Source organism: Anolis sagrei, chromosome 11 (genome assembly GCF_037176765.1).
Source record: "Anolis sagrei isolate rAnoSag1 chromosome 11, rAnoSag1.mat, whole genome shotgun sequence".
NCBI classification, from domain to species: domain Eukaryota; kingdom Metazoa; phylum Chordata; class Lepidosauria; order Squamata; family Dactyloidae; genus Anolis; species Anolis sagrei.
The window spans coordinates 4,182,501-4,206,977 of NC_090031.1; the positions used below are offsets into that span (position 1 = coordinate 4,182,501).

Sequence of the window (24,477 nt, forward strand, 5' to 3'; positions counted from 1 at the left end):
GAAAGAGACAGAACTGCATGATGACACCGTGTCCATGAATAATAATAATAATAATAATAATAATAATTTTTTTAATATCCTACTTTTATCTTATTGATGGAGAGGTAAAGTAGCTCATGACATTAAAAAGCAATACAACTTAGTAAATTTTATTGATTAGCCCATTGGTAGTATCTAAAACATTTGACAAACACATACACATATAGTACAACATAAGTTTAAATAAACAAGCTGTTAAAAAGGTTCCAATCCAGATCAAATATCCGCACCACCCCAACAGAACTTAAAATATCAAAATAGAATGAAACATATAAACAGTCCCGGGCCCAGATCCATGCAATGAATGGTTACTACCTGGTCTTTCAGAGCTGATTCTTCCTTTTTTGGAGGCGGGAACTTCTCCGAATCAAGAAAGGCTCTGGATTCGAAACTTCAGCACTGGACTCCTGCAGAGGAGGGAAAACACAGGATGAGACCCGCGTCTGAGAAGAAATCCTTTGTTTGCAACTGACATGCAATGGCTATTGCTCAACTACAGGCGTCAGGGAGTTTTTGACCAAAATCTGGCTACCAGTATTAAAAAAAACTCTAAAATTACAACAGCAAAACAACAAGAGGAAACAATCTGGGACATCTAATCACCTCTCAACAAAAGATTGCCCCAGGCACTGCCAGGCCATCAAATGCTAATCAAGGTGGTCAGTTGAAACATTCACACTTAGCTCCAGCAGACAAGAGTCCTTTGTCCCACCCTGGTCATTCCACAGATATATAAACCCTTTTTCCTAGTTCCAACAGACCTCACTACCCGTGAGGATGCTTGCCACAGATGCAGGCAAAACGTCAGGAGAGAATGCCTCCAGAACATGGCCATATAGCCCGAAAAAACCTACAACAACCCAGTGATTCCGTCCATGAAAGCCTTCGACAATACATTATTATTATTATTATTATTATTATTTTGTACCCTCCTTTTTTCCAAGAAAGCATTCATCAGTATTATTATTATTATTAGACCCTTGCTTATCTCCAAGGATTCATATTATTATTATTATTATTATTATTATTATTATTATTATCATCATTATTTTGTATCCTCCTTTTTTCCAAGAAAGCATTCATCAATATTATTATTATTATTATTATTATTATTAGACCCTTGCTTATCTCCAAGGATTCATATTATTATTATTATTATTATTATTATTATTATTATTTTGTATCCTTTTTTCCAAGAAAGCATTCATCAATATTATTATTATTATTATTATTATTATTATTATTATTATAACCCTGCTTATCTCCAAGGATTCATATTATTATTATTATTATTATTATTATTATTATTATTATTATTTTGTACCCTCCTTTTTTCCAAGAAAGCATTCATCAGCATCATTATTATTATTGGAAACACAACAAGATTACTACACAGCAAACAAGGTCACTCTAGGTTCTTGTGGGTTTTTTCGGGCTATATGGCCATGTTCTAGAGGCATTTTCTCCTGACATTTCGCCTGCATCTATGGCAAGCATCCTCTCTGCTGGCTGTTGTATTGGATCACACGTCTGACACTCCCCAAGTTCTAGGACTGTGCGATGTATCGGCGAATAATGCGTGCAGATCCTTTTGCAGCCGACAGGTGGCAATTTCAGCAGCGCCAATTGTTTTTAAGTGCAGGCCAAGGTCTTGAGGCACTGCACCCAGTGTGCCGATCACCGCTGGGACCGCCTTGACTGGCTTGTGCCAGAGTCTTTGCAGTTCAATCTTTAAACCCGTATATTGTGACAGCTTTTCCAGTTGCTTCTCGTGTAACATCAACAATCATCATCATCATCATCATTATTATTATTATTATTATTATTATTATTATTATTATTATTATTATTTACTAAACAAGGAAAGAGACAGGATCTCCTCTGAATCAATCTTGTTACCTTAGGGTTGCCCTGAATCTTGCCCTGAAACAACTGGAAGTTACCCTGAAACAACTTGAAGGACTCAACAACAACAACAACAACAACAACAAACCAACGTTCTGAGGGAGCCTGAATTAAGACTCCTGGCTTGGACAATACTCCACCTTCAGCTCCATAGGGCTTTTGCGACCGTTGGCTGCCTTTCCAAGGTTGTCCCTCTCTGTTTCGTGTGGCTCTCTCTCAACCTCCTCCTCCTCCTCGTCTTCATCATCTTCTTCTTCTGTTTCTTCCGAAGATGGGTCCAGATCCGCCCTGGAAATGGTGGTGGTCACCCGGAAAGGAGGCAGCGTCGCCAAAGCGGCTGGGAAGGCAAAGGCGGCCAAGAAGCGGCCCTTCAGGAGCTCGTAGGCCGGGTTTCCCTGCAGCCGTTGCCGCACCAAAGTCCTGAGCCCCGTTTCTCCGGATCCTTCCGGCACCCGGAGCGAAGCGGCTTGACGTAACAGGGACTCTTTGAGTTGCAGCAACGCAGAGAGGGTCCGGAGGCTGCAGAGGAATGGTGGCAAATAGGGCAACCCGGAGGGGCCCCCTTCCCCTTGCGACCACCGCTTTGCCGTTGCGGCGTCTTCGGTGGAAAGGAGGCGGTAATCGAGGGAGGCCTTCCCGGGAGGGTCCCCCGAAATGGGATGCCTCAGCGCAACTTCCGAAGAAACAGCGCTAAACGGAGGGGTGTTGTGGGATTCGCTGGAAGCAGAGACTTGTGTAGATGTGACCGGGCAAGTTATAGGGTTGCCAGTTTGACCGGGGAGGTGCACCACCGGGAGCAGGCCTTGTGGGGTCAGGACCCAAGAGAGGGACAGCGCCACGGGCGGAGGGGTTGCGGAGCAGCCATGTTTGTTCGAAGGAACAGGAAGTCCTTGGGAGTTGGAGGTAGGCGTTCCCAGGCTCACGTTGTGCGGGTTTGGAGAAAGATGGAGATTGGGTCGCTCAGCCATTGGGATTTGGAGATTAGGTGTAGAGGTTTGGAGATTTGGACTGGAACACTCCACCCTTGAGATCTGGAGATTCGGTGTTGGTATCTGGAGATTTGGCGTTGTGCTGGGGTGCTCCGCCATTGGGATCTGAAGGTTGGGATGCTCCACCACTGATGTCTGGAGACCTGGACTATGATGCTCCGCTACTGTGATCTGGAGGCTGGGATTGGGACTCTCCACCACTGATGTTTGGAGACTTGGATTGTGATGCTCTGCCATTGAGATCTGGAGATTCGGTGTTGGGATCTGGAGATCCGACGTTGTGTTGGGGTGCTCCAACATTGGGATCTGGAGTTTGGGATTGGGACACTCCACCACTGACGTTTGCAGACCTAGACTATGATGCTCCACCACTGGGATCTGGAGGCTGGGATTGGGACACTCCACCACTGATGTTTGGAGACTTGGATTGTGATGCTCTGCCACTGAGATCTGAAGATTCGGTGTTGTGTTGGGGTGCTCCGCCATTGGGATCTGGAGGTTGGGATTGGGTTGCTCCACCACTGATGTTTGGAGACTTGGATTGTGATGGTCCACAACTGAGATCTGGAGATTCGGTGTTGGTATTTGGAGATCTGGCGTTGTGTTGGGGTGTTCCACCATTGGGATCTGGAGGTTGGGATTGGTATGCTCCACCACTGATGCTTGGAGACTTGGATTGTGATGCTCCGCCATTGAGATCTGGAGATTCGGTGTTGGTATCTGGAGATCTGACGTTGTGTTGGTGTGCTCCAACATTGGGATCTGGACGTTGGGATTGGGACACTCCACCACTGATGTCTGGAGACCTGGACTGTGATGCTCTGCCACTGCGATCTGGAGGTTCGGATTGGGACACTCCACCACTGATGTCTGGAGACCTGGACTGTGATGCTCTGCCACTGCGATCTGGAGGTTGGGATTGGGACACTCCACCACTGATGTCTGGAGACCTGGACTGTGATGCTCTGCCACTGAGATCTGGAGATTTGGCGTTGTGTTGGGGTGCTCCGCCATTGGGATCTGGAGGCTGGGATTAGGATGCTCCACCACTGATGTTTGGAGACTTGGATTGTGATGCTCCACCACTGAGATCTGGAGATTCGGTGTTGGTATCTGGAAATCTGGCGTTGTGTTGGGGTGCTCTGCCATTGGGATCTGGAGGTGGGGATTGGAACGCTCCACCACTGGGATCTGGAGGTTGAGATTGGGCCATTCCACCACTGATGTCTGGAGACTTGGATTGTGATGCTCTGCCACTGAGATTTGGTGATTCGGTGTTGGGATTTGGAGATCTGGTGCTGTGTTGGGGTGCTCCGCCATTGGGATGTGGAGATTCGGCGCTGGACTGGGACGCTCCATCATTGGCATCTGGAAACTGGGATTGGGACGCTCTGCCATAGAAATCTGAAGATTTGGCGCTGGGATCTGGAGATTGGGACGCTCCGGCATCAAGATCTGGAGATTCGGCGCTGGGCTCTGGGGCCGAAGGAGGATGTTTGGGGCCAGGAGAGTCCTGCTCTGCTGGGCCTTCTGGGCCTCCCTGAGCCGCTTCTCCCGAAGGAGTTCAGAGACAGTCCTGGGTTTGGCAGCTGGGCGGCAAGGAAGGGCTTCCGAGGAGGAAGAAGATGGAGCTACAGGTAGGTAGCTACCTGTCGAATCTGAAGAAGCCTACAAAACAGAAAAGATCAAACAGCTTGTAATATAATAATAATAATAATAATAATAATAATAATAATTATTATTATTATTATTATTATTATTATTATTATTATTTGTCAAGCCAGGTATCAGTCATTTATGCCTTACATTAAGTATTTGTATTGATTTATCCTAGAATCACATTGGCCTTTGTTGCTGCAGCATCACACTCTTGACTTATCTTCAGCTTGTAATATACTAAGACACAATAATAATAATAATAATAATAATAATAATAATTTGTCAAGTCAGGTATCAGTCATTTATGCCCCACATTATTTGTATTGATTTATCCTAGAATCACATTGGCCTTTGTTGCTGCAGCATCACACTCTTGACTTATCTTCAGCTTGTAATATACTAAGACACAATAATAATAATAATAATAATAATAATAATAATAATAATTTGTCAAGTCAGGTATCAGTCATTTATGCCCCACATTATTTGTATTGATTTATCCTAGAATCACATTGGCCTTTGTTGCTGCAGCATCACACTCTTGACTTATCTTCAGCTTGTAATATACTAAGACACAATAATAATAATAATAATAATTATTATTATTATTATTTGTCAAGTCAGGTATCAGTCATTTATGCCCTACATTATTTGTATTGATTTATCCTAAAATCACATTGGCCTTTGTCGCTGCAGCATCACACTCTTGACTTATGTTCAGCTTGTAATATAATAATAATAATAATGACATAATAATAATAATAATTTGTCAAGCCAGGTGTCAGTCATTTATGCCCTACATTATTTGTATTGATTTATCCTAGAATCACATTGGCCTTTGTCGCTGCAGCATCACACTCTTGACTTATGTTCAGCTTGTAATATAATAATAATAATAATAAGACATAATAATAATAATAATTTGTCAAGCCAGGTGTCAGTCATTTATGCCCTACATTATTTGTATTGATTTATCCTAGAATCACATTGGCCTTTGTCGCTGCAGCATCACACTCTTGACTTATGTTCAGCTTGTAATATAATAATAATAATAATAAGACATAATAATAATAATAATAATAATAATAATAATAATTTGTCAAGCCAGGTGTCAGTCATTTATGCCCTACATTATTTCTATTGATTTATCCTAAAATCACATTGGCCTTTGTTGCTGCAGCAACACACTCTTAACTTATGTTCAGCTTGTAATATAATAATAATAATAAGACATAATAATAATAATAAAAATAATAATAATAATTTGTCAAGCCAGGTGTCAGTCATTTATGCCCTACATTATTTCTATTGATTTATCCTAAAATCACATTGGCCTTTGTTGCTGCAGCAACACACTCTTAACTTATGTTCAGCTTGTAATATAATAATAATAATAAGACATAATAATAATAATAAAAATAATAATAATAATTTGTCAAGCCAGGTGTCAGTCATTTATGCCCTACATTATTTGTATTGATTTATCCTAAAATCACATTGGCCTTTGTCGCTGCAGCATCACACTCTTGACTTATGTTCAGCTTGTAATATAATAATAATAATAATAATGACATAATAATAATAATAATTTGTCAAGCCAGGTGTCAGTCATTTATGCCCTACATTATTTGTATTGATTTATCCTAAAATCACATTGGCCTTTGTCGCTGCAGCATCACACTCTTGACTTATGTTCAGCTTGTAATATAATAATAATAATAATGACATAATAATAATAATAATTTGTCAAGCCAGGTGTCAGTCATTTATGCCCTACATTATTTGTATTGATTTATCCTAAAATCACATTGGCCTTTGTCGCTGCAGCATCACACTCTTGACTTATGTTCAGCTTGTAATATAATAATAATAATAATGACATAATAATAATAATAATTTGTCAAGCCAGGTGTCAGTCATTTATGCCCTACATTATTTGTATTGATTTATCCTAGAATCACATTGGCCTTTGTTGCTGCAGCAACACACTCTTGACTTATGTTCAGCTTGTAATACAATAATAATAATAATAATAATAATAATAATTTATCAATCCAGGTATGTCATTTATACCCTACATTAAGTATTTGTATTGTTTTATCCTAGAATCACATTGGCCTTTGTTGCTGCAGCATCACACTCCTGGCTCATGTTTAGATTGTGTTTCTATATATATATATATTCAAAATAAAAGTCCAGAATGGCAGCATTCAATAGTATTCTTAATATGGGAGTCTCTACCTGCTTGGTCCATCTTTTGTTCGCAACGACAGACTTCAGGTTCCCAGTCGGCCGGCTTTTCTGCTTCTGGATGACCTTCATGCACCCGCCGACATCGATGCGCAACAGCTATGGAGACCAGATGAACGCACTGTTATTGCCTGGATGATTTGCAGGTTTGAAGAAGCATTTTTTCCTCCAAGAGGCAAATCTATAAGGAATGCACGGGACCCACCTGGATGAAGAGGGTGAAGAAAGGGGTGCTGGGGAGACGGGCCGATTGCAGGGCCTTGGAGATGAATTCCGCTGCAAAGAAGGAAAGGAGATGTTTACATGGCCTGCTTATCGCTGGGGGTTGGACTGGATGTCCCTTGGGGGTCCCTTCCAACTCTAGGAGTCCCTGGGAACCTTTAAGCAGGGGCTTGGATGGCCATCTGTTGGGAGGGATCGGATTGGGTCCCCCTTTATGGCAGAAGAGGGTTGGACTAGATGGCCTTTGGGGGTCCCTTCCAACTCTAGATGTCTATGATATATCTATCACACACACACACATACAGATATAAATCATATGTGTCTGTTTATATATCTATTATTTTTATGACTGGATGACCATCTGTCAAGAGGGATCAAATTGTGTCCTCCTTTATAGCCCTTGCCAGTCCCTTCAAACTCTACAATCTATCATTTATCTATTTAATATCTATCAATCAATCATATCTATGACTGGATGGCCATCTGTTGGGAGGGATCGGATGGTGTCTTCCTTTATGTCCAGAGGAGGTTGGATTGGATGGTTTTTGGATTCTCTTTCAGGTCTATGATTCTAGGATATATCTAATATCTCTCTATATATTTCATATTGGTCTATCCATCTATCTGTCGTAAGCATGGCTGGATGGCCATCTGTCGGGACGGATCGGATGGGGTCTTTCTTTATGGCTGAAGGGGGCTGGATTGGATGATCATAATTCTTTTTCAGTTCTATGATTCTAGAATATATCTACTATCTCTATCTATCACTATCCTATCTAGCAGATCTATGGCTGGAGGGCCATCTGTGCGGTGGGATCGAATGGTGCTTTCCTTAACTGGCAGAAGGGTTTGAACTGGAAGGCCCTCTTTGGGTTCTAGGATTCTATATCCACTATCTATCTCATATTGATCTAGCTATCTATTCTATCATATCTATGGCTGGATGGCCATCTGTTGGAAGGGATCAGATGGCGTCTTTCTTTATGGCTGAATGGGGTTGGACCCGATGTCCCTTGGATTTGCTTTCAGGTCTATGATTCGAGACTGTATTTACTATGTATGTCTATCTCATATCGATATATTTATCAAATCTATTCTATCGATGGCTGCATGGCCATCTGTCGGGATGGATTGGATGGTATCTTTCTCTATGGCTGAGTGGGCTTGGACTGAATGGCCTTTGGATTCGCTTTCAGGTCTATGATTCGAGACTGTATTTACTATGTATGTCTATCTCATATCGATCTATTGGTTTATCAAATCTATTCTATCGATGGCTGGATGGCCATCTGTCGGGATGGATCGGATAGTATCTTTCTTTCTTTATGGCTGAGTCGGGTTGGACCAGATGTCCCTTGGATTTGCTTTCAGGTCTATGAATTGGGACTATATCTACTATGTACGTCAATTTATCATATCTATTATATCTACGGCTGGATAGCCATCTGTCGGGAGGGATTGGATGGTGTCTTTCTCTATGGCTGAGTGGGGTTGGACTGGATGTCCCTTGGATTTGCTTTCAGGTCTATGATTCTAGTCTATACTATATGTATATCTCATATCAATCTATTTATCATATCTACTATGTGGATGGCTGGATGGCCATCTGTCGAGAGGGATCGGATGGCGTCTTTCTTTATGGCTGAGTTGGGTTGGACCAGATGTCCCTTGGATTTGCTTTCAGGTCTATGAATCGAGACTGTATTTACTATGTATGTCTATTTCATATTGATCTATTTATCAAATCTATTCTATTGTTGGCTGGATGGTCATCTGTCGGGATGGATCGGATGGTATCTTTCTCTATGGCTGAGTGGGTTTGGACTGGATCGCCCTTGGATTTGCTTTCAGGTCTATGATTCTAGTCTATACTATATATTTATCAGATCTATTATGTCGATGGCTGGATGGCCATCTGTCGAGAGGGATCGGATGGCATCTTTCTTTATGGCTGAGTCGGGTTGGACCGGACGTCCCTTGGATTTGCTTTCAGGTCTCTGAATCGAGACTATATCTACTATGTATGTCTATCTCATATCGATCTATCTATTTATCAAATGGATGGCCATCTGTCGGGAGGGATCGGATGGTGTCCAAAGGGGTTGGGGGATGGCCCTCTCTGGGGCTACCTTTGGAGGTGACGCCCGCCTCCTGCGTGGCCCGCAGCCTCCGTTCTTGGACCTGCCCCTCGGCCCACGGGGTCACGGCCATCATCAGCTGCCGGTGGAGGGAGGTCTTCCAGGCCCGGCCCCTCCCTCCGGGGGTCAAAGGTTGTCTGGGCGGGGCCTGGGAAGCCGCGAAACGTTTCCTCCGTTGGATCTCTCTCTGCGGAGAAAAGAACCGGGCTGAGGAGGATCTCCCATGACTTCAAGATCCGTAACATCCTATGGGATTTGCTCCAGAGAGTGCATTTTGCAAACGCTGCAAACGGGGATTTCGAGTATGCCAGCAAGCCGACAAAATGCCATTTGACACATTTCCATCCTTGTACAATGTGTTATAATAGATGCATTTTATGCAAATTATTACGATATGGTGTTTGAACTTGGTGGTGGAGCCGTAAAGAGGGAAGGTAACAAATAATAATAATCATCATAATGGTAAATAATAATAAAATATAATAATTATAATTATAACTATGGAATAATCTTGCTGCAAGTTGTTTGTGTGTATTTGTGTTTTTAAATACATTACAACTGTACCTTCGGTCCACCTCTGATACAATAAATAAATAAATAAATAATCAGAGCCAATAATAACAATTAAAAGATGAAACACTATCATTAATAATAATAATACTTATCTGGAAAATAATACATTAATAATAAGGGTTTATTATTATTATTAGGCCTGACTATTATTATTATTATTTATTTTATTGGCTTATTATTATTATTAGGCCCGACTATTATTATTATTATTATTATTTATTTTATTGGCTTATTATTATTAGGCCTGACTATTATTATTATTTAATTTATTGGCTTATTATTATTATTAGGTCTATTATTATTATTTATTTCATTGGCTTATTATTATTATTATTAGGCCTGACTATTATTATTATGATTTTATTGGCTTATTATTATTATTAGGCCTGGCTATTATTATTATTATTTATTTTATTGGCTTATTATTATTATTATTAGGCCTGACTATTATTATTATTATTATTATTATTGGTTTATTATTATTATTATTATTATTTTATTGGCTTTTTATTATTATTAGGCCCCACTATTATTATTATTTATTTTATTGGCTTATTATTATTATTATTAGGCCCCACTATTATTATTATTATTATTTTATTGGTTTATTATTATTATTATTATTATTATTAGGTCCCATTATTATTATTATTATTATTATTATTGGCTTATTATTATTATTAGGCCCCACTATTATTATTATTATTTATTTTATTGGCTTATTATTATTATTATTAGGCCCCACTATTATTATTATTATTATTATTATTTTATTGGTTTATTATTATTATTATTATTATTATTTTATTGGCTTATTATTATTATTAGGCCTGACTATTATTATTATTTATTTCATTGGCTTATTATTATTATTATTATTAGGCCTGATTACTATTATTATTATTATTGTTTATTTTATTTATTGTGTCAGGAGCAAACCAAACAGTTGTATTGCATTTTTAAACAAACAAACAGAACACAACGTTTGCAAGCTTGGTAATTATTATTATTATACATTATTATTATATACCCAGATTATTACTGTACCATTATTATAATTTGCCTGATTATTTTTATCAATGTATTATTTGCCAGATTAATCTATATAAATAAAAATGTAATGTTTGTTTGTGGGATTAACATTAACTCAAAAATCACTGGATGAATTGACACCAAATTTGGACACAATACACCTATCAGGTCAACGACTGACCATCACTCATTAAAAACATTGAAAAACACAGCAGAAGGGGACTTAAAAAGCCAACCCCCCCCCCCACAAAACCTTACAATGCATGCACAAAACCACATATATTCAAATATACACATATATATACACACACAAAACATATATACACAGACTGCGCCACAGCAACGCATGGCAGGGGATGGCTAGTAATAATAATGTAATATTAGTATTGGTCCTGATAATTATTTTAGTCCCTTTTTATTATTATTTTCCCTGATTTTTATCATACGTTATTATTACTGTACCTGCTCCTCCCTATTATGCATTATTATCAATTGCCCTGGTTGTTGTTGTTATTATTATTATTACTCATTATTGTTTTCCCTGATTACACTGTTCTACAAATTTTCAGTTTTTCTCAGTTTCGGAAACGAAATGTGCCGTTTCGTAATAAATTTAACATGCTGAATTCAAATATAATAATTAAATGTGTTAATTGGCTCTGGTTTTTATGCAACAGCTATTTCAATTTTCTCCACAATAGGTAATTCTTTAATAATTATGACAATGCACCTAACCTTACTGCATGTATATAAACCGTGAATATTTACTAAATTTTAGTCAAATTATATTGCCAATAGTTTATACATGAGAAATATTTATTTAATTAGTCTATTGTTTATGTTTGTGCAGCAAGAAACTCTATTCGTAGGCCTAATGCAGTTGAAAAGTCTGAAAGTGTAAATGTCGCTTTAATCGTGACTTGAGTTTATCTCCTGTTTGCTTCTCTTGACTTTTCTTTTGTATTCAAGGAAAGGATTCCCTCTTGCAATGCTCCAGCAGGAGTCTGACAGCATGGACGGAGTCCATTTCCCTTGATATCTTTTTGCCATAGTGCTTTATTGACACACGTGCGAGGAGGCAGAACTACAGTAAAAAGAACAATGTAAAATGACTGTCTCAGTCTCCAACTGACTGACCCTCACCGTTCAAAAGTCTGGCCTTATATAGGGCTTTCTGGCTTTTGCACACGGCACTAATACTGCGTCATCAAACTTTCTAGAATATTCTAGAATCTTCCATAGTGTAAGTCGCAACATGCATTTTTTCAACCGTACGTGATCACGTGATTGCTTATATCATAAAAACTAGAGCCAATTTATTTATTTATTTATTTATTTATTTATTTGCTGCATTTGTTGACCGCCGTTCTCAGCCCTAGGGCGACTCACGGCGGTGTACAACATATAAAAAAGACAATTTACAATAAAGCCATAACAAAATATCAACATATCACTAATACCACAATAATATAATTACACTAAACAATCCGCTCCGTCTCATCGTAGAATCATAACCAATCTCGTAAACCATATTCCGTTCCAGTCGTCATTACCAATTATTGTAGCACTCAGTTAAATGCCTTCTCAAATAGCCATGTTTTTAGGCTCTTACGGAAAGACATAAGGGAGGGCGCCTGTCTGATGTCAACAGGGAGAGTGTTCCACAACCGGGGGGCCACCACCGAGAAGGCCCTATCCCTCGTCCCCGCCAGACGTGCCTGTGAGGCAGGTGGGATCGAGAGAAGGGCCTCCCCAGACGATCTCAAGGCCCTCGTGGGCTCATAGGCCGAGATGCGGTCAAAAAGGTATTTTGGGCCGGAACCGTTTAGGGCTTTGTAGGCCAGCACCAGCACCTTGAATTGGGCCCGGAAGCAGATCGGCAGCCAGTGGAGCTGGAACAACAAGGGCGTTGTGTGCTCCCTGCGTCCTGCTCCTGTTAGTAACATGGCTGCCGCGCGCTGGACTAGCTGAAGCTTCCGGGCCGTCTTCAAGGGCAGCCCCACGTTTTCATTTTCGTTTTCAGCATCTCAAAATCATAAAAGAACAACTATTTTCAGGCCCACAACTTTTTCTCTGTTGAACAGTGTTATTATTATTAATAATATTTTCTTCTTCTCCTCCTTCTTAAACAGCTCAGGTCCAGGCTATTTGGCTAACTGCATTGTTATTATTGTTATTGTTATTATTATTATTATTATTATTATTATTATTATTATTATTATTATTATTAGACCTCCTATGCCTTTTTCTACTATTATTATTATTATTGGACCTTCTTTTTCTAATCCAGAAGCTCCCACAAATATACTTACATTTTTCCTGTGCTGCTCATAGCTATTTCTTCTCAAGATGCTTCTCACAAAGGGCAAGGAAACCTTCCAGGAATCCTTTGTGCATCTGGCCATCTAAAGGGAAGGAACAGAGTATAATAATAATAATAATAATAATAATAATAATAATAATAATAAGGTATAATAATAATAATAATAATAATAATAATAATGTTAGCTGGCCTGAGTCTAAGGAGAGAAAGGTTGGATAAAAATAAAGATAATAATAATAATAATAATAATGGAACTTCCGGATTTAGACAGACAGAGTTTTGGATCGCAATACTCCTGACCTCACGATCGTGTTAAAAAACAAAGTATGGATTGTCGCAATCCCAGGTGACAGCAGGATTGCAGAGAAACAACTGGAAAAGCTGACATGAGATGAGGATTTAAAGAGCGAACTGCAAAGACTGGCACAAGCCAGTCAAGGTGGTCCCAGTGGTGATTGGCACACTGGGCGCAGTGCCTAAAGACCTTGGCCTGCACTTAAACACAATCGGCGCTGACAAGATTACCACCTGTCAGCTGTGACATACTGTGCTTTTGTGTCAGAATAATAATAATAATAATAGTAATAATAATAATAATAATAATAATAATAATAATGTTAGCTGCCTTGAAACCTTATGGGAAGAAAGGCAGGAAATAAATAAATAAATAAATAAATAATAATACGTCACACAGTCCTAAACGCTTGGGAAGTGTTCGACTTGTGATTCTGTGATACGAAATTCAGCATATATCTCTCATTTGCTGTGACATACTGTGTTTTTGTATTAGTAAAATAATAATAATAATAATAATAATAATAATAATGTTAGATGCCTTGAAACCTTATGGGAAGGCAGGAAAGAAATAATAGCCATCTTGAGTCCCTATGGGGAGTGAGGTGGGATATAAATAATGATGACAATGATGCCAAGGTCTCTGGGCACCTACCTGTTTGGGGGATCCCTTTTTCCGGTCGCACCCCTTTGACGGCCCTTGTGGCGTCTTCCTGGTCGAGACCCACAAGTCAAGGTCTGGCACCTGCGAGGCATAAAAATACATGACAAATTGTTTGAATTGGATTGTATGAAACGTTTATGAATGGGGCGTAATTGGGATGAAGACGCAATTCTAAAATATTGAGGCCTGGAAACCAACTGCATTCATGGCCTGTAATTAAAAGTTGCTGTAATTAGAAGTAGTTCCGCAGCCTACCTGGTTGGGGGAGCCCTCCTTCCGGTTGCACCTCTTTGGCGGCCCATTCGGCGTCTTCCTGGTTGGGACCCACAAGTCAAGGTCTGGCACCTGCGCGGCATAAAATATATATGATGTATGGTTTGAATGGAATTGTAGGAAAGATTTGTGAATGGGGCCTAATTGGGCTGAAGACACAATTCTAAAATATTGGGGCCTGGAAACCAACTACATTCATGGCCTGTAATTAAAAGTATGCTGAACTGCTCGAGTCGCCTTCGGGCTGAGAAAGGTGGTATATAAATATGGTAAATAAATAAATAAATAAACAAACTGCTGGCTTTGATAAGAATGGTGACAATTAATAACTGTTGAACTCTGGGAGAAAAACGTGTTTACATTATCAAAGACAATGGCTCTTTAAGTTAAGGAAATGTTTATAAGGTTCCTTGCATTACAAAGGAAGTCAACACAGGGCTCCTTACGTTTACCAACACCAATTAAGAAGAGTTAATGTCTGCCAGGAAACTGAGGTGAAGCCAGATACATCATCCGAGACAATGACTTTTTAAGTTAAGGAAATTTTTACAAGGTTCCTTACATTGCGAAGGAAGTCAACACAAGGCTCCTTACGTTTACCAACACCAATTAAGAAGAGTTCATGTCTGCCAGGAAACTGAGGTGAAGCCAGGTACATCATCCGAGACAATTATTTTTCAAGTTAAGGAAATGTTTACAAGGTTCCTTACATTGCGAAGGAAGTCAACACAAGGTTCCTTACATTTACCAACACCAATTAAGAAGAGTTAATGTCTGCTAGGAAACTGAGGTGAAGCCAGGTACATCATCCGAGACAATGATTTTTCAAGTTAAGGAAATGTTTACAAGGTTCCTTACATTAAAAAGGAAGTCAACACAAGGCTCCTTCCGTTTACCAACACCAATTAAGAAGAGTTAATGTCTGCTAGGAAACTGAGGTGAAGCCAGGTACATCATCTGAGACAATGATTTTTTAAGTTAAGGAAATGTTTACAAGGTTCCTTACATTAAAAAGGAAGTCAACACAAGGCTCCTTCCGTTTACCAACACCAATTAAGAAGAGTTCATGTCTGCCAGGAAACTGAGGTGAAGCCAGGTACATCATCTGAGACAATGATTTTTCAAGTTAAGGAAATGTTTACAAGGTACCTTACATTAAAAAGGAAGTCAACACAAGGTTCCTTACGTTTACCAACACCAATTAAGAAGAGTTAATGTCTGCTAGGAAACTGAGGTGAAGCCAGGTACATCATGTGAGACAATGATTTTTTAAGTTAAGGAAATGTTTACAAGGTTCCTTACATTAAAAAGGAAGTCAACACAAGGCTCCTTCCGTTTACCAACACCAATTAAGAAGAGTTCATGTCTGCCAGGAAACTGAGGTGAAGCCAGGTACATCATCCGAGACAATGATTTTTCAAGTTAAGGAAATGTTTACAAGGTTCCTTACATTGCGAAGGAAGTCAACACAAGGTTCCTTACATTTACCAACACCAATTAAGAAGAGTTAATGTCTGCTAGGAAACTGAGGTGAAGCCAGGTACATCATCCGAGACAATGATTTTTCAAGTTAAGGAAATGTTTACAAGGTTCCTTACATTAAAAAGGAAGTCAACACAAGGCTCCTTCCGTTTACCAACACCAATTAAGAAGAGTTAATGTCTGCTAGGAAACTGAGGTGAAGCCAGGTACATCATCTGAGACAATGATTTTTTAAGTTAAGGAAATGTTTACAAGGTTCCTTACATTAAAAAGGAAGTCAACACAAGGCTCCTTACATTTACCAACACCAATTAAGAAGAGTTAATGTCTGCTAGGAAACTGAGGTGAAGCCAGGTACATCATCTGAGACAATGATTTTTTAAGTTAAGGAAATGTTTACAAGGTTCCTTACATTGCGAAGGAAGTCAACACAAGGTTCCTTACATTTACCAACACCAATTAAGAAGAGTTAATGTCTGCTAGGAAACTGAGGTGAAGCCAGGTACATCATCCGAGACAATGATTTTTTAAGTTAAGGAAATGTTTACAAGGTTCCTTACATTAAAAAGGAAGTCAACACAAGGCTCCTTCCGTTTACCAACACCAATTAAGAAGAGTTCATGTCTGCTAGGAAACTGAGGTGAAGCCAGGTACATCATCTGAGACAATGATTTTTTAAGTTAAGGAAATGTTTACAAGGTTCCTTACATTAAAAAGGAAGTCAACACAAGGCTCCTTCCGTTTACCAACACCTATTAAGAAGAGTCAATGTTTGCCAGGAAACTGAGGTGAATGTTTCAGGCTGGAAAAACATCCATCACCCATTGACAATTTTGGAACAACATCACCAAGAAATATTGCTATATAAGAAACCTTATTGCAATCCAAAAAGTGTGACAGATAGCTGTGTTGTTCACCCGCCATGCTCTGCTCCATGGGAAGGAGAGAGATGGTGTACCTTGGGAGTGTCAGACCTGTTAGGGGAAAAATTATGATACTCTTTCTCTTACTGGAAAATTGTAATAATTTTCAAATTATTGAAAAGTCATTCATAACACACCCGCCAAGACCTCCTCTCCTTCTCCTTCTCCGTCTTCTTCCGTCCCTCGTCCTCCTCTTCGCTCTCCGTGTCCAGATCCAGGTCCGAAGTGTCACTGGATGACTCCAAAGGGCTGGCGTTGCCCCTCGCGACCTGCTTCCTGCGGGGGGGCTTCTTGCTCTGCTTCCGGTTCCTCTTTAGAGACAAAAACAAGAGCCGTCGAATTGGCATACAGTCCTCAGATGGGAAGCAGACCTTCAAGCCGACCTCATACTTTCCCCTTAGCTTCCAAGAGCAGGTATGGTTTTATTTCAGACCCTTCAGGTGACCCATAAACCCATCTTCAAGGAGGGTTTAATTAGTATTTATTTAATAATTTATTAAATTGAATTTACTGGCAATAATAACATCTGAAGCCCTGAACAGACTAGGTTCTTTGTAGCATGAGGTGTATCATTCCATATTTAAATCAGGTTATGTATTATTAGGAGCCCCCGGTGATGCAGTGGGTTAAAGCGCTGAGCTGCTGAGCTTGTTGATCGAAAGGTCGCAGGTTTGATTCTGGGGAGAGGCGTGAGCTTCCGCTGTCAGCCCTAGCTTCTGCCAACCTAGCAGTTCGAAAACATGCAAATGTGAGTAGATCAATAGGTACCACTCCGGCGGAAAGGTAACGGCGCTCCATGTAGCCATGCCGGCCACATGACCTTGGAGGTGTCTACGGACAACGCTGGCTCTTCAGCTTAGAAATGGAGATGAGCAGCACACACCAGTCAGACATGACTGGACTTAATGTCAGGGGACTACCTTTACCTTTTATGTATTATTATCATTAAAGGTAAAGGTTTTCCCTGATGTTAAGTCCAGTCGTGTCCGACTCTGGGACTCTTGGGACCTTTCTAAGCCCAAGAAGCTGGCGTTGTCTGTAGACACCTCCAAGGTCATGTGGCCGGCATGACTGCATGGAACGCTGTTACCTTCCCGCCGGAGCAGTACCTATTGATCTGCTCACATTTACATGTTTTCAAACTGCTAGGTTTGCAGAAGCTGGGGCTAACAGTGGGAGCTCATCCCATCCCGCAGATTCGAACTGCCGACCTTCGGGTCAGCAAGTTCTGCAGCTTAGTGGTTTAACTTGCTGCGCCACCGTGGCACTCTACAGTACACAATACAATGTCTAAATATTAAAAGAGTGAAAAGAAACCTATAACTACAATACAGTTAGCATGGTTTCATTCTAGATTCTGGTATGATTTAAAATTTAAAATACGATAAAGAATTGGACTTACCCTGTATCCCAAAAGCACTTTCCATTTGCTGAGACATTGCGTTCCTGACCGATGGGGCAGTTCGGAGGCTATTTCTGCCCAATGACCTAAAGAGAGGAAGTATTATTATTATTATTATTACTATTATTTACACTCTGCATTTTCTCTCCAAGAGATTCAAAACAGCTCACAGTAAAACTGATACAATGCCATTCAAATCATAAAAATATACAAAAATTAATTATTATTATTGTTATTATTATTATTACACTTTTTCTCTCTACAAAAGAGACTCAAAGCGGCGCACAGTAAAATAATTTAAAACCCAGAAATAAACAAACACTGAAATATAATTAAATATTAACGGGATGGAAAGAAACCCTTAAAACCCAATTCATAACCTACCCACGCCGTATTTTTCTGTGAGTTCCACCAATTTTGTTTCTTCTTCCTTGCTCCATTTGCCTTTCTTAATATCAAAGTGGAGGGCATGCAAATACCTGCAAAGTTAAAGGGAAAATATTAAAAAGTCCCAGAACGGAGAGAATCAGAATTCCCTTTCTTGCTTTGATCGTTTTCCTCTCTAAATAATAATAATAATAATAATAATATGAATCCTTGGAGAAAAGCAGGGTACAAATGAATAATAATGATAATAATAATAATAATAATAATATGCATCCTTGGAGAAAAGCAGGGTACAAATGAATAATAATGATAATAATAATAATAATAATAATAATAATATGCATCCTTGGAGAAAAGCAGGGTACAAATGAATAATAATAATAATAATAATAATAAATAATAATAAATAATAATGTCCATCCTTGGAGAAAAGCAGGATACAAATGAATAATAATAATAATAATAATAATAATAATAATATGAATCCTTGGAGAAAAGCAGGGTACAAATGAATAATAATAATAATAATAATAATAATATGCATCCTTGGAGAAAAGCAGGGTACAAATGAATAATAATGACAATAATAATAATAATAATAATAATAATATGCATCCTTGGAGAAAAGCAGGGTACAAATGAATAATAATGATAATAATAATAATAATAATAATAATAATAATATGCATCCTTGGAGAAAAGCAGGGTACAAATGAATAATAATAATAATAATAATAATAATAATAATAATATAATAATAATAATAATGTCCATCCTTGGAGAAAAGCAGGATACAAATGAATAATAATAATAATAATAATAATAATATGAATCCTTGGAGAAAAGCAGGGTACAAATTATTATTATTAATAATAGTAATAATAATATGAATCCTTTGAGAAAAACAGGGTACAAATTAATAATAATAATAATAATAATGTGCATCCTTGGAGAAAAGCAGGGTACAAATTAATAATAATAATCATGATAATAATATGCATCCTTGGGAGAAAAGCAGGGTACACATGAATAATAATAATAATAATAATAATAATAATAATAATAATAATATGCATCCATGGAGAAAAGCAGGGTACAAATTATTATTATTATTATTATTATTATGATGTGCTGATAAAGACAGCTACGAAGAGGGAGAGACGGACCTGTCGCGGCACTGCTGGTCGCTCCTCCCGGGGACTTCCGCCCGGATTTTGTACCAGTCCTGCGCCCCAAATTTGGCCACCGCCTTCAGGAGTAACTGCAGGAAGGAAGGGAAACACAAGCTGATAGACAGGTCGCTAGAGCAATAGATACCAATGTCTTGCAAAGTCAAGATAGATAGAAAGGGTAAATATTTATTTATTTAAATAAAATTTAAATAGATAGATGGAGAGATAGCAATATTTTGCAAACCCATAATAATAATAATAATAATAATAAGAAGAAGAAAGATTAGATATTTATTTATTTATTTTAATACATTTAAAATAGATAGATGGAGAGATAGCAATATTTTGCAAACCCATTATAATAATAATTAGAAAGATCAGATATTTATTTATTTATTTTAATAAATTTAAAATAGAGAGATAGTAATATTTTGCAAACCCATAATAATAATAATAATAATAATAATAATAATATTTAGAAAAATTAAATATTTATTTTATTTTATTTTAATAAATTTAAAATAGATAGATGGAGAGATAGCAATATTTTGCAAACCCATAATAATAATAATTAATATTAATATTAGCAATAGTATTTCTATCCCACACTTAAAAGAGACCCAAAGCAGCTAATACTATAATAATAATAATAATAATAATAATAATAATAAAAATTAATTTGTTACCAGTTGGTGAACAAGAAGGTTACAGCAGACTCTTAAAATAACATTTAGTAAAAATACACACAATAAAATGTAAGTGAAAAGCCACAAGTTGCAACTGACTAGGTCAGATAAAGTAATAGAATCCTAGAGCTGGAAGGGACCCCAAGGGCCATCTAGTCCAGCCCCACTCGTCCATGCAGGAAACGGGGATTCAAGCCTCCCCCCTTTTCCAGCAGGTCGTTCCGGAATTAGTAAAAGAGGAGGGGGGTTTTCTCCCCCAAAAGGAAGGCTAAGGGTCCTTACGGCATCCTCCCTCGGGGTCCAGGCGCCGTGCTTCAGCTTGGGATCCACCCGCTTGGTCCATCGGTAGATCAACTGGGCCGAGTCCCTGCCCTCCATGTAATAGGCGACTGCAAAGGGAAAGACAGGCTTGGGTGAGGAGAGCCCCCCCAGGAAGGAACACACAGAGTGCTTCCTTCTGTCATCCAACACCAGTTACTTGATGGTTTGTACAATGCAGTTGCGTGTGTGTGTGTATCTCTCCCTATCTATCTATCTAAATAATATCCACACACATAAATAGTTTAGACCTTTCTTTTGCTACAAGAAAACCTTGGATAGAATCACAAGCCTTTATCTTGGTACAGGATAATACATCTTATTTATTTATTTGCATTATTTCTACCCCGCTCATATCAGCCTGGAGGCGACTCAGAGCGGCGTATTATTATTTGCACCCTGTTTCTCTCCAAGGATGAATTATTATTATTATTATTATTATTATTATTATTATTATTCACACCTAAACTGATGAACAGAATAGTCATTTCAATAACAATAGCAACAACAACAGAATGGTATAATTGTTGTTGTTCTTCTTCTACTACTAATAATAATACTATGGTGACATTTTTGTACTTACAATAGTAGTAGTAGTAGTAGCAGCAGTAATAATAATAATAATAATAATAATAATAATAATAATAACTGCAAAGACTGGCACAAACCAGTCAAGGTGGTCCCAGTGGTGATTGGCACACTGGGTGCAGTGCCTCAAGACCTTGGCCTGCACTTAAACCCAATCGGCGCTGACAAAATTACCATCTGCCAGCTGCAAAAGGTCACCTTACTGGGATCTGCACACTTTATTAGCCGATACATCACACAGTCCTAGACACTTGGGAAGTGTCCGACATGTGATCCAATACAACAGCCAGCAGAGTGTCTGCTGTGGACTCATCTTGTTGTGTTTCAAATAATAATAATATGGTGTCATTTTTGAACTTACAACAATATTAGTAGTAGTAGTAGTAATAATAATTAATAATAATAATAATAATAATTACTGCTACTACTCATTACCCACTTCTCCTTGTGGCTCGAGGAGGGGTACAACAGGGTTAAAGCAGAGCGATCAAACACAACACTATTAAAATACATAGACCAAATATACACAAGTTGGGCTTTATGGGCAAATGGTGGACTGCCTCAATCTGGGGAGGCATCTAAACTTAGTTCTACATTTCTTTTGAGTGTTGAAAAACCTGTCACACACCAACAGATGGAAATGGGGCTGGAAGCGGATGGAAAGCCCTCTTTCTGCATCCCAACTGCCACTGCCCTGGTCTAACAGCGGGAGAAGAGGTCTGCTCACTTTTCCGGTAGGGGATGTGCTTCCCGACCCGCATCTCCTGCACCATCTGCAGCAGCATCCGGTCCTCTTCCGGGGTCCATTCCCGCTTCTTGAAGTCTTTGTTGTAGGCCTGGAACTTCTGCAGACACTGAAAGGCCGTGCGATGCGTCTGGGAGGAGAAGTGGGTTTTGAGACAAAGACAAAGGGCTCCTTGCTCATTCGCTCCATTTAGACCTTCCATTTCAAATAATAATATGTAATAATAATAATATTATAAGCTTTAAAAGACCCCAATAAATATTGTTTCTGCTTATTGACTGAAATTGCTATTATTATTATTATTATTATTATTATTATTATTGGATCCCCAGCTCCCGATTGATGGCTGCCTTTATTATTATTATTATTATTATTATTATTATTATTATTATTGGATCTCACCCCCAGTTCCTGAGCAATGGCTGCCCAGTTGAAGCTGTTGTGGCGAAGGGCGATCTCCTTCAGGGCCTCGATTTCCTCCGGGCCCCATTCTTTCCGGTTGATGTCGGGGTGCTCCGAGTTCTGCCAGAACGTCCGCAGCTCATTCCCGCTCCGGGTCCCTTCAAACTAAAGAGGGGCACCGAGTCAGAGGTTTGTTTTCAGCATGCGTTTGCGTCCCCCTTTTCCTGAATCTTAATGACTCACATTGACATTGGCGATCTTTTCCCAGTCATGCTCCTCAAACCTGTTCGCCAACAGAGACTCTTCTGGAAGGAGGCTGGAGCCCAAAGGGAGAAATGAGTGGCATCAAGTTTCATACTATCTATCTGACTATCTATCTATACACACACACACACAATACATGTATATAATATATATATATGTTGCTAACGAGTAGACTTTCTTCCCCTCCTAATACTCCCAGTAGTATCACTACTCGAAGACTCCATCACTATATATATATATATATATATATATATAAAAGCATATATAGTATATATGTATATATATATAAAACAAACATACTTTATATGTATGTATTACATATATATTTATATTATACATATAAATTATATACAATAGACATTTTATATGTATATTATATACAGTATATATTTATATTATGCATATATATTATATATGATAAACATTATATAGACATTTGTAAGACATATTTAATATATTACATAATATATATAAGATTTTCATAAACTCTATAAATATTATATAAAATATATTTACAACACATATTATATCATATATAATATAAAACCATATATATATATAATATATATATTCTAGCTATATAATATTATAATAAAATATATTTATAACATATATTGTAATACATTATATTATATATATGCTCTAAATATTATATAAAATATATTTATATATCATATATAATATAAAACCACATATATATATATTCTAGCTATACAATATTATAATAAAATATATTTATAACATATATTGTAATACATTATATTATATATATATATACTCTATAAATATTATATAAAATATATTTATAACACATATAATACATCATATATAATATAATCTAGCTATATAATATTATAATAAAATATATTTATAACATATATTGTAATACATTAAATTATATATATGCTCTAAATATTATATAAAATATATTTATATATCATATATAATATGAAACCATATATATATATATTCTAGCTATACAATATTATAATAAAATATATTTATAACATATATTGTAATACATTATATTATATATATATATATATATATATACTCTATAAATATTATATAAAATATATTTATAACACATATTATAATACATCATATATAATATAATCTAGCTATACAATATTATAATAAATCACACAAAAGAGGGAAATAATGCTTCCCCCGCCCCTCACTTGATCTCTTTGATTTCGTTTTCTTTCTCTCTGATCTGCTTTTCCAAAATTTGCCGCTCCATTTCGTCCCGCGATTTTGCCAGTTTCTCGTTCAGATAGCTGAGGCTGTTGGGGAAACAAATACAATTACTATTATTTCTACCTGCATTTCTTCCTACAGGGACATCATAATAATTTATTATGATTATTATTACTTACTTCAAGAGCTTTGGCTGGAGCAGACGCTGCAAACGGTCGCTGAGCACCGACTCGCGTAGCAGCTGCTTCTCCCGGCTCTTCCCTGGGGAAGAAGAAAAAGAGGATCCCCTTGACTGTTTCACAACGGACTCCACCCCACAGGGGTCCACTTCCTCCCATTAAGGACGCTGCTACACTCAACTCCTTCCTTACATTTGGTGGTGAGCAACTCCTCAAAGGCTTTGATGCCTTGCTTGGCCTTGTCCCGCTTCTCGCTGTTGGCAGGAGGGCCCTACAGGGAGGAAAGCAGCCAAGGAAGCATCAGCATTGCTTTCCAGTCGGTCCGTCACTGAGCAAAATAGAGAACCTTGCCAAAACTGCGCAGCACT

General features: G+C 38.0%; 1 protein-coding gene across 2 annotated transcripts in view; it reads right to left on the reverse strand.

Annotated features, from left to right (window-relative positions):
- The window catches only part of SNAPC4 (small nuclear RNA activating complex polypeptide 4), a 31,513-nt gene that overhangs the window by 1,282 nt on the left and 5,754 nt on the right, over positions 1-24,477 (reverse strand). For both annotated transcript variants that reach the window (XM_067471812.1, XM_067471813.1), the window contains 19 exons: positions 24,302-24,380; positions 24,110-24,191; positions 23,912-24,016; positions 22,710-22,782; positions 22,467-22,631; positions 22,047-22,194; positions 20,696-20,802; positions 19,722-19,816; positions 18,553-18,647; positions 18,169-18,254; positions 16,904-17,077; positions 14,344-14,433; positions 14,080-14,169; positions 13,120-13,212; positions 9,194-9,389; positions 7,048-7,118; positions 6,834-6,941; positions 2,085-4,601; positions 355-446 (listed from right to left, as the gene is read on the reverse strand). In XM_067471812.1, coding sequence (XP_067327913.1) covers positions 363-446; positions 2,085-4,601; positions 6,834-6,941; positions 7,048-7,118; positions 9,194-9,389; positions 13,120-13,212; positions 14,080-14,169; positions 14,344-14,433; positions 16,904-17,077; positions 18,169-18,254; positions 18,553-18,647; positions 19,722-19,816; positions 20,696-20,802; positions 22,047-22,194; positions 22,467-22,631; positions 22,710-22,782; positions 23,912-24,016; positions 24,110-24,191; positions 24,302-24,380 — 4,458 coding nt within the window. In that variant the 3' untranslated portion in view covers positions 355-362. The remainder of the gene's footprint in view (positions 1-354; positions 447-2,084; positions 4,602-6,833; positions 6,942-7,047; positions 7,119-9,193; positions 9,390-13,119; positions 13,213-14,079; positions 14,170-14,343; positions 14,434-16,903; positions 17,078-18,168; positions 18,255-18,552; positions 18,648-19,721; positions 19,817-20,695; positions 20,803-22,046; positions 22,195-22,466; positions 22,632-22,709; positions 22,783-23,911; positions 24,017-24,109; positions 24,192-24,301; positions 24,381-24,477) is intronic.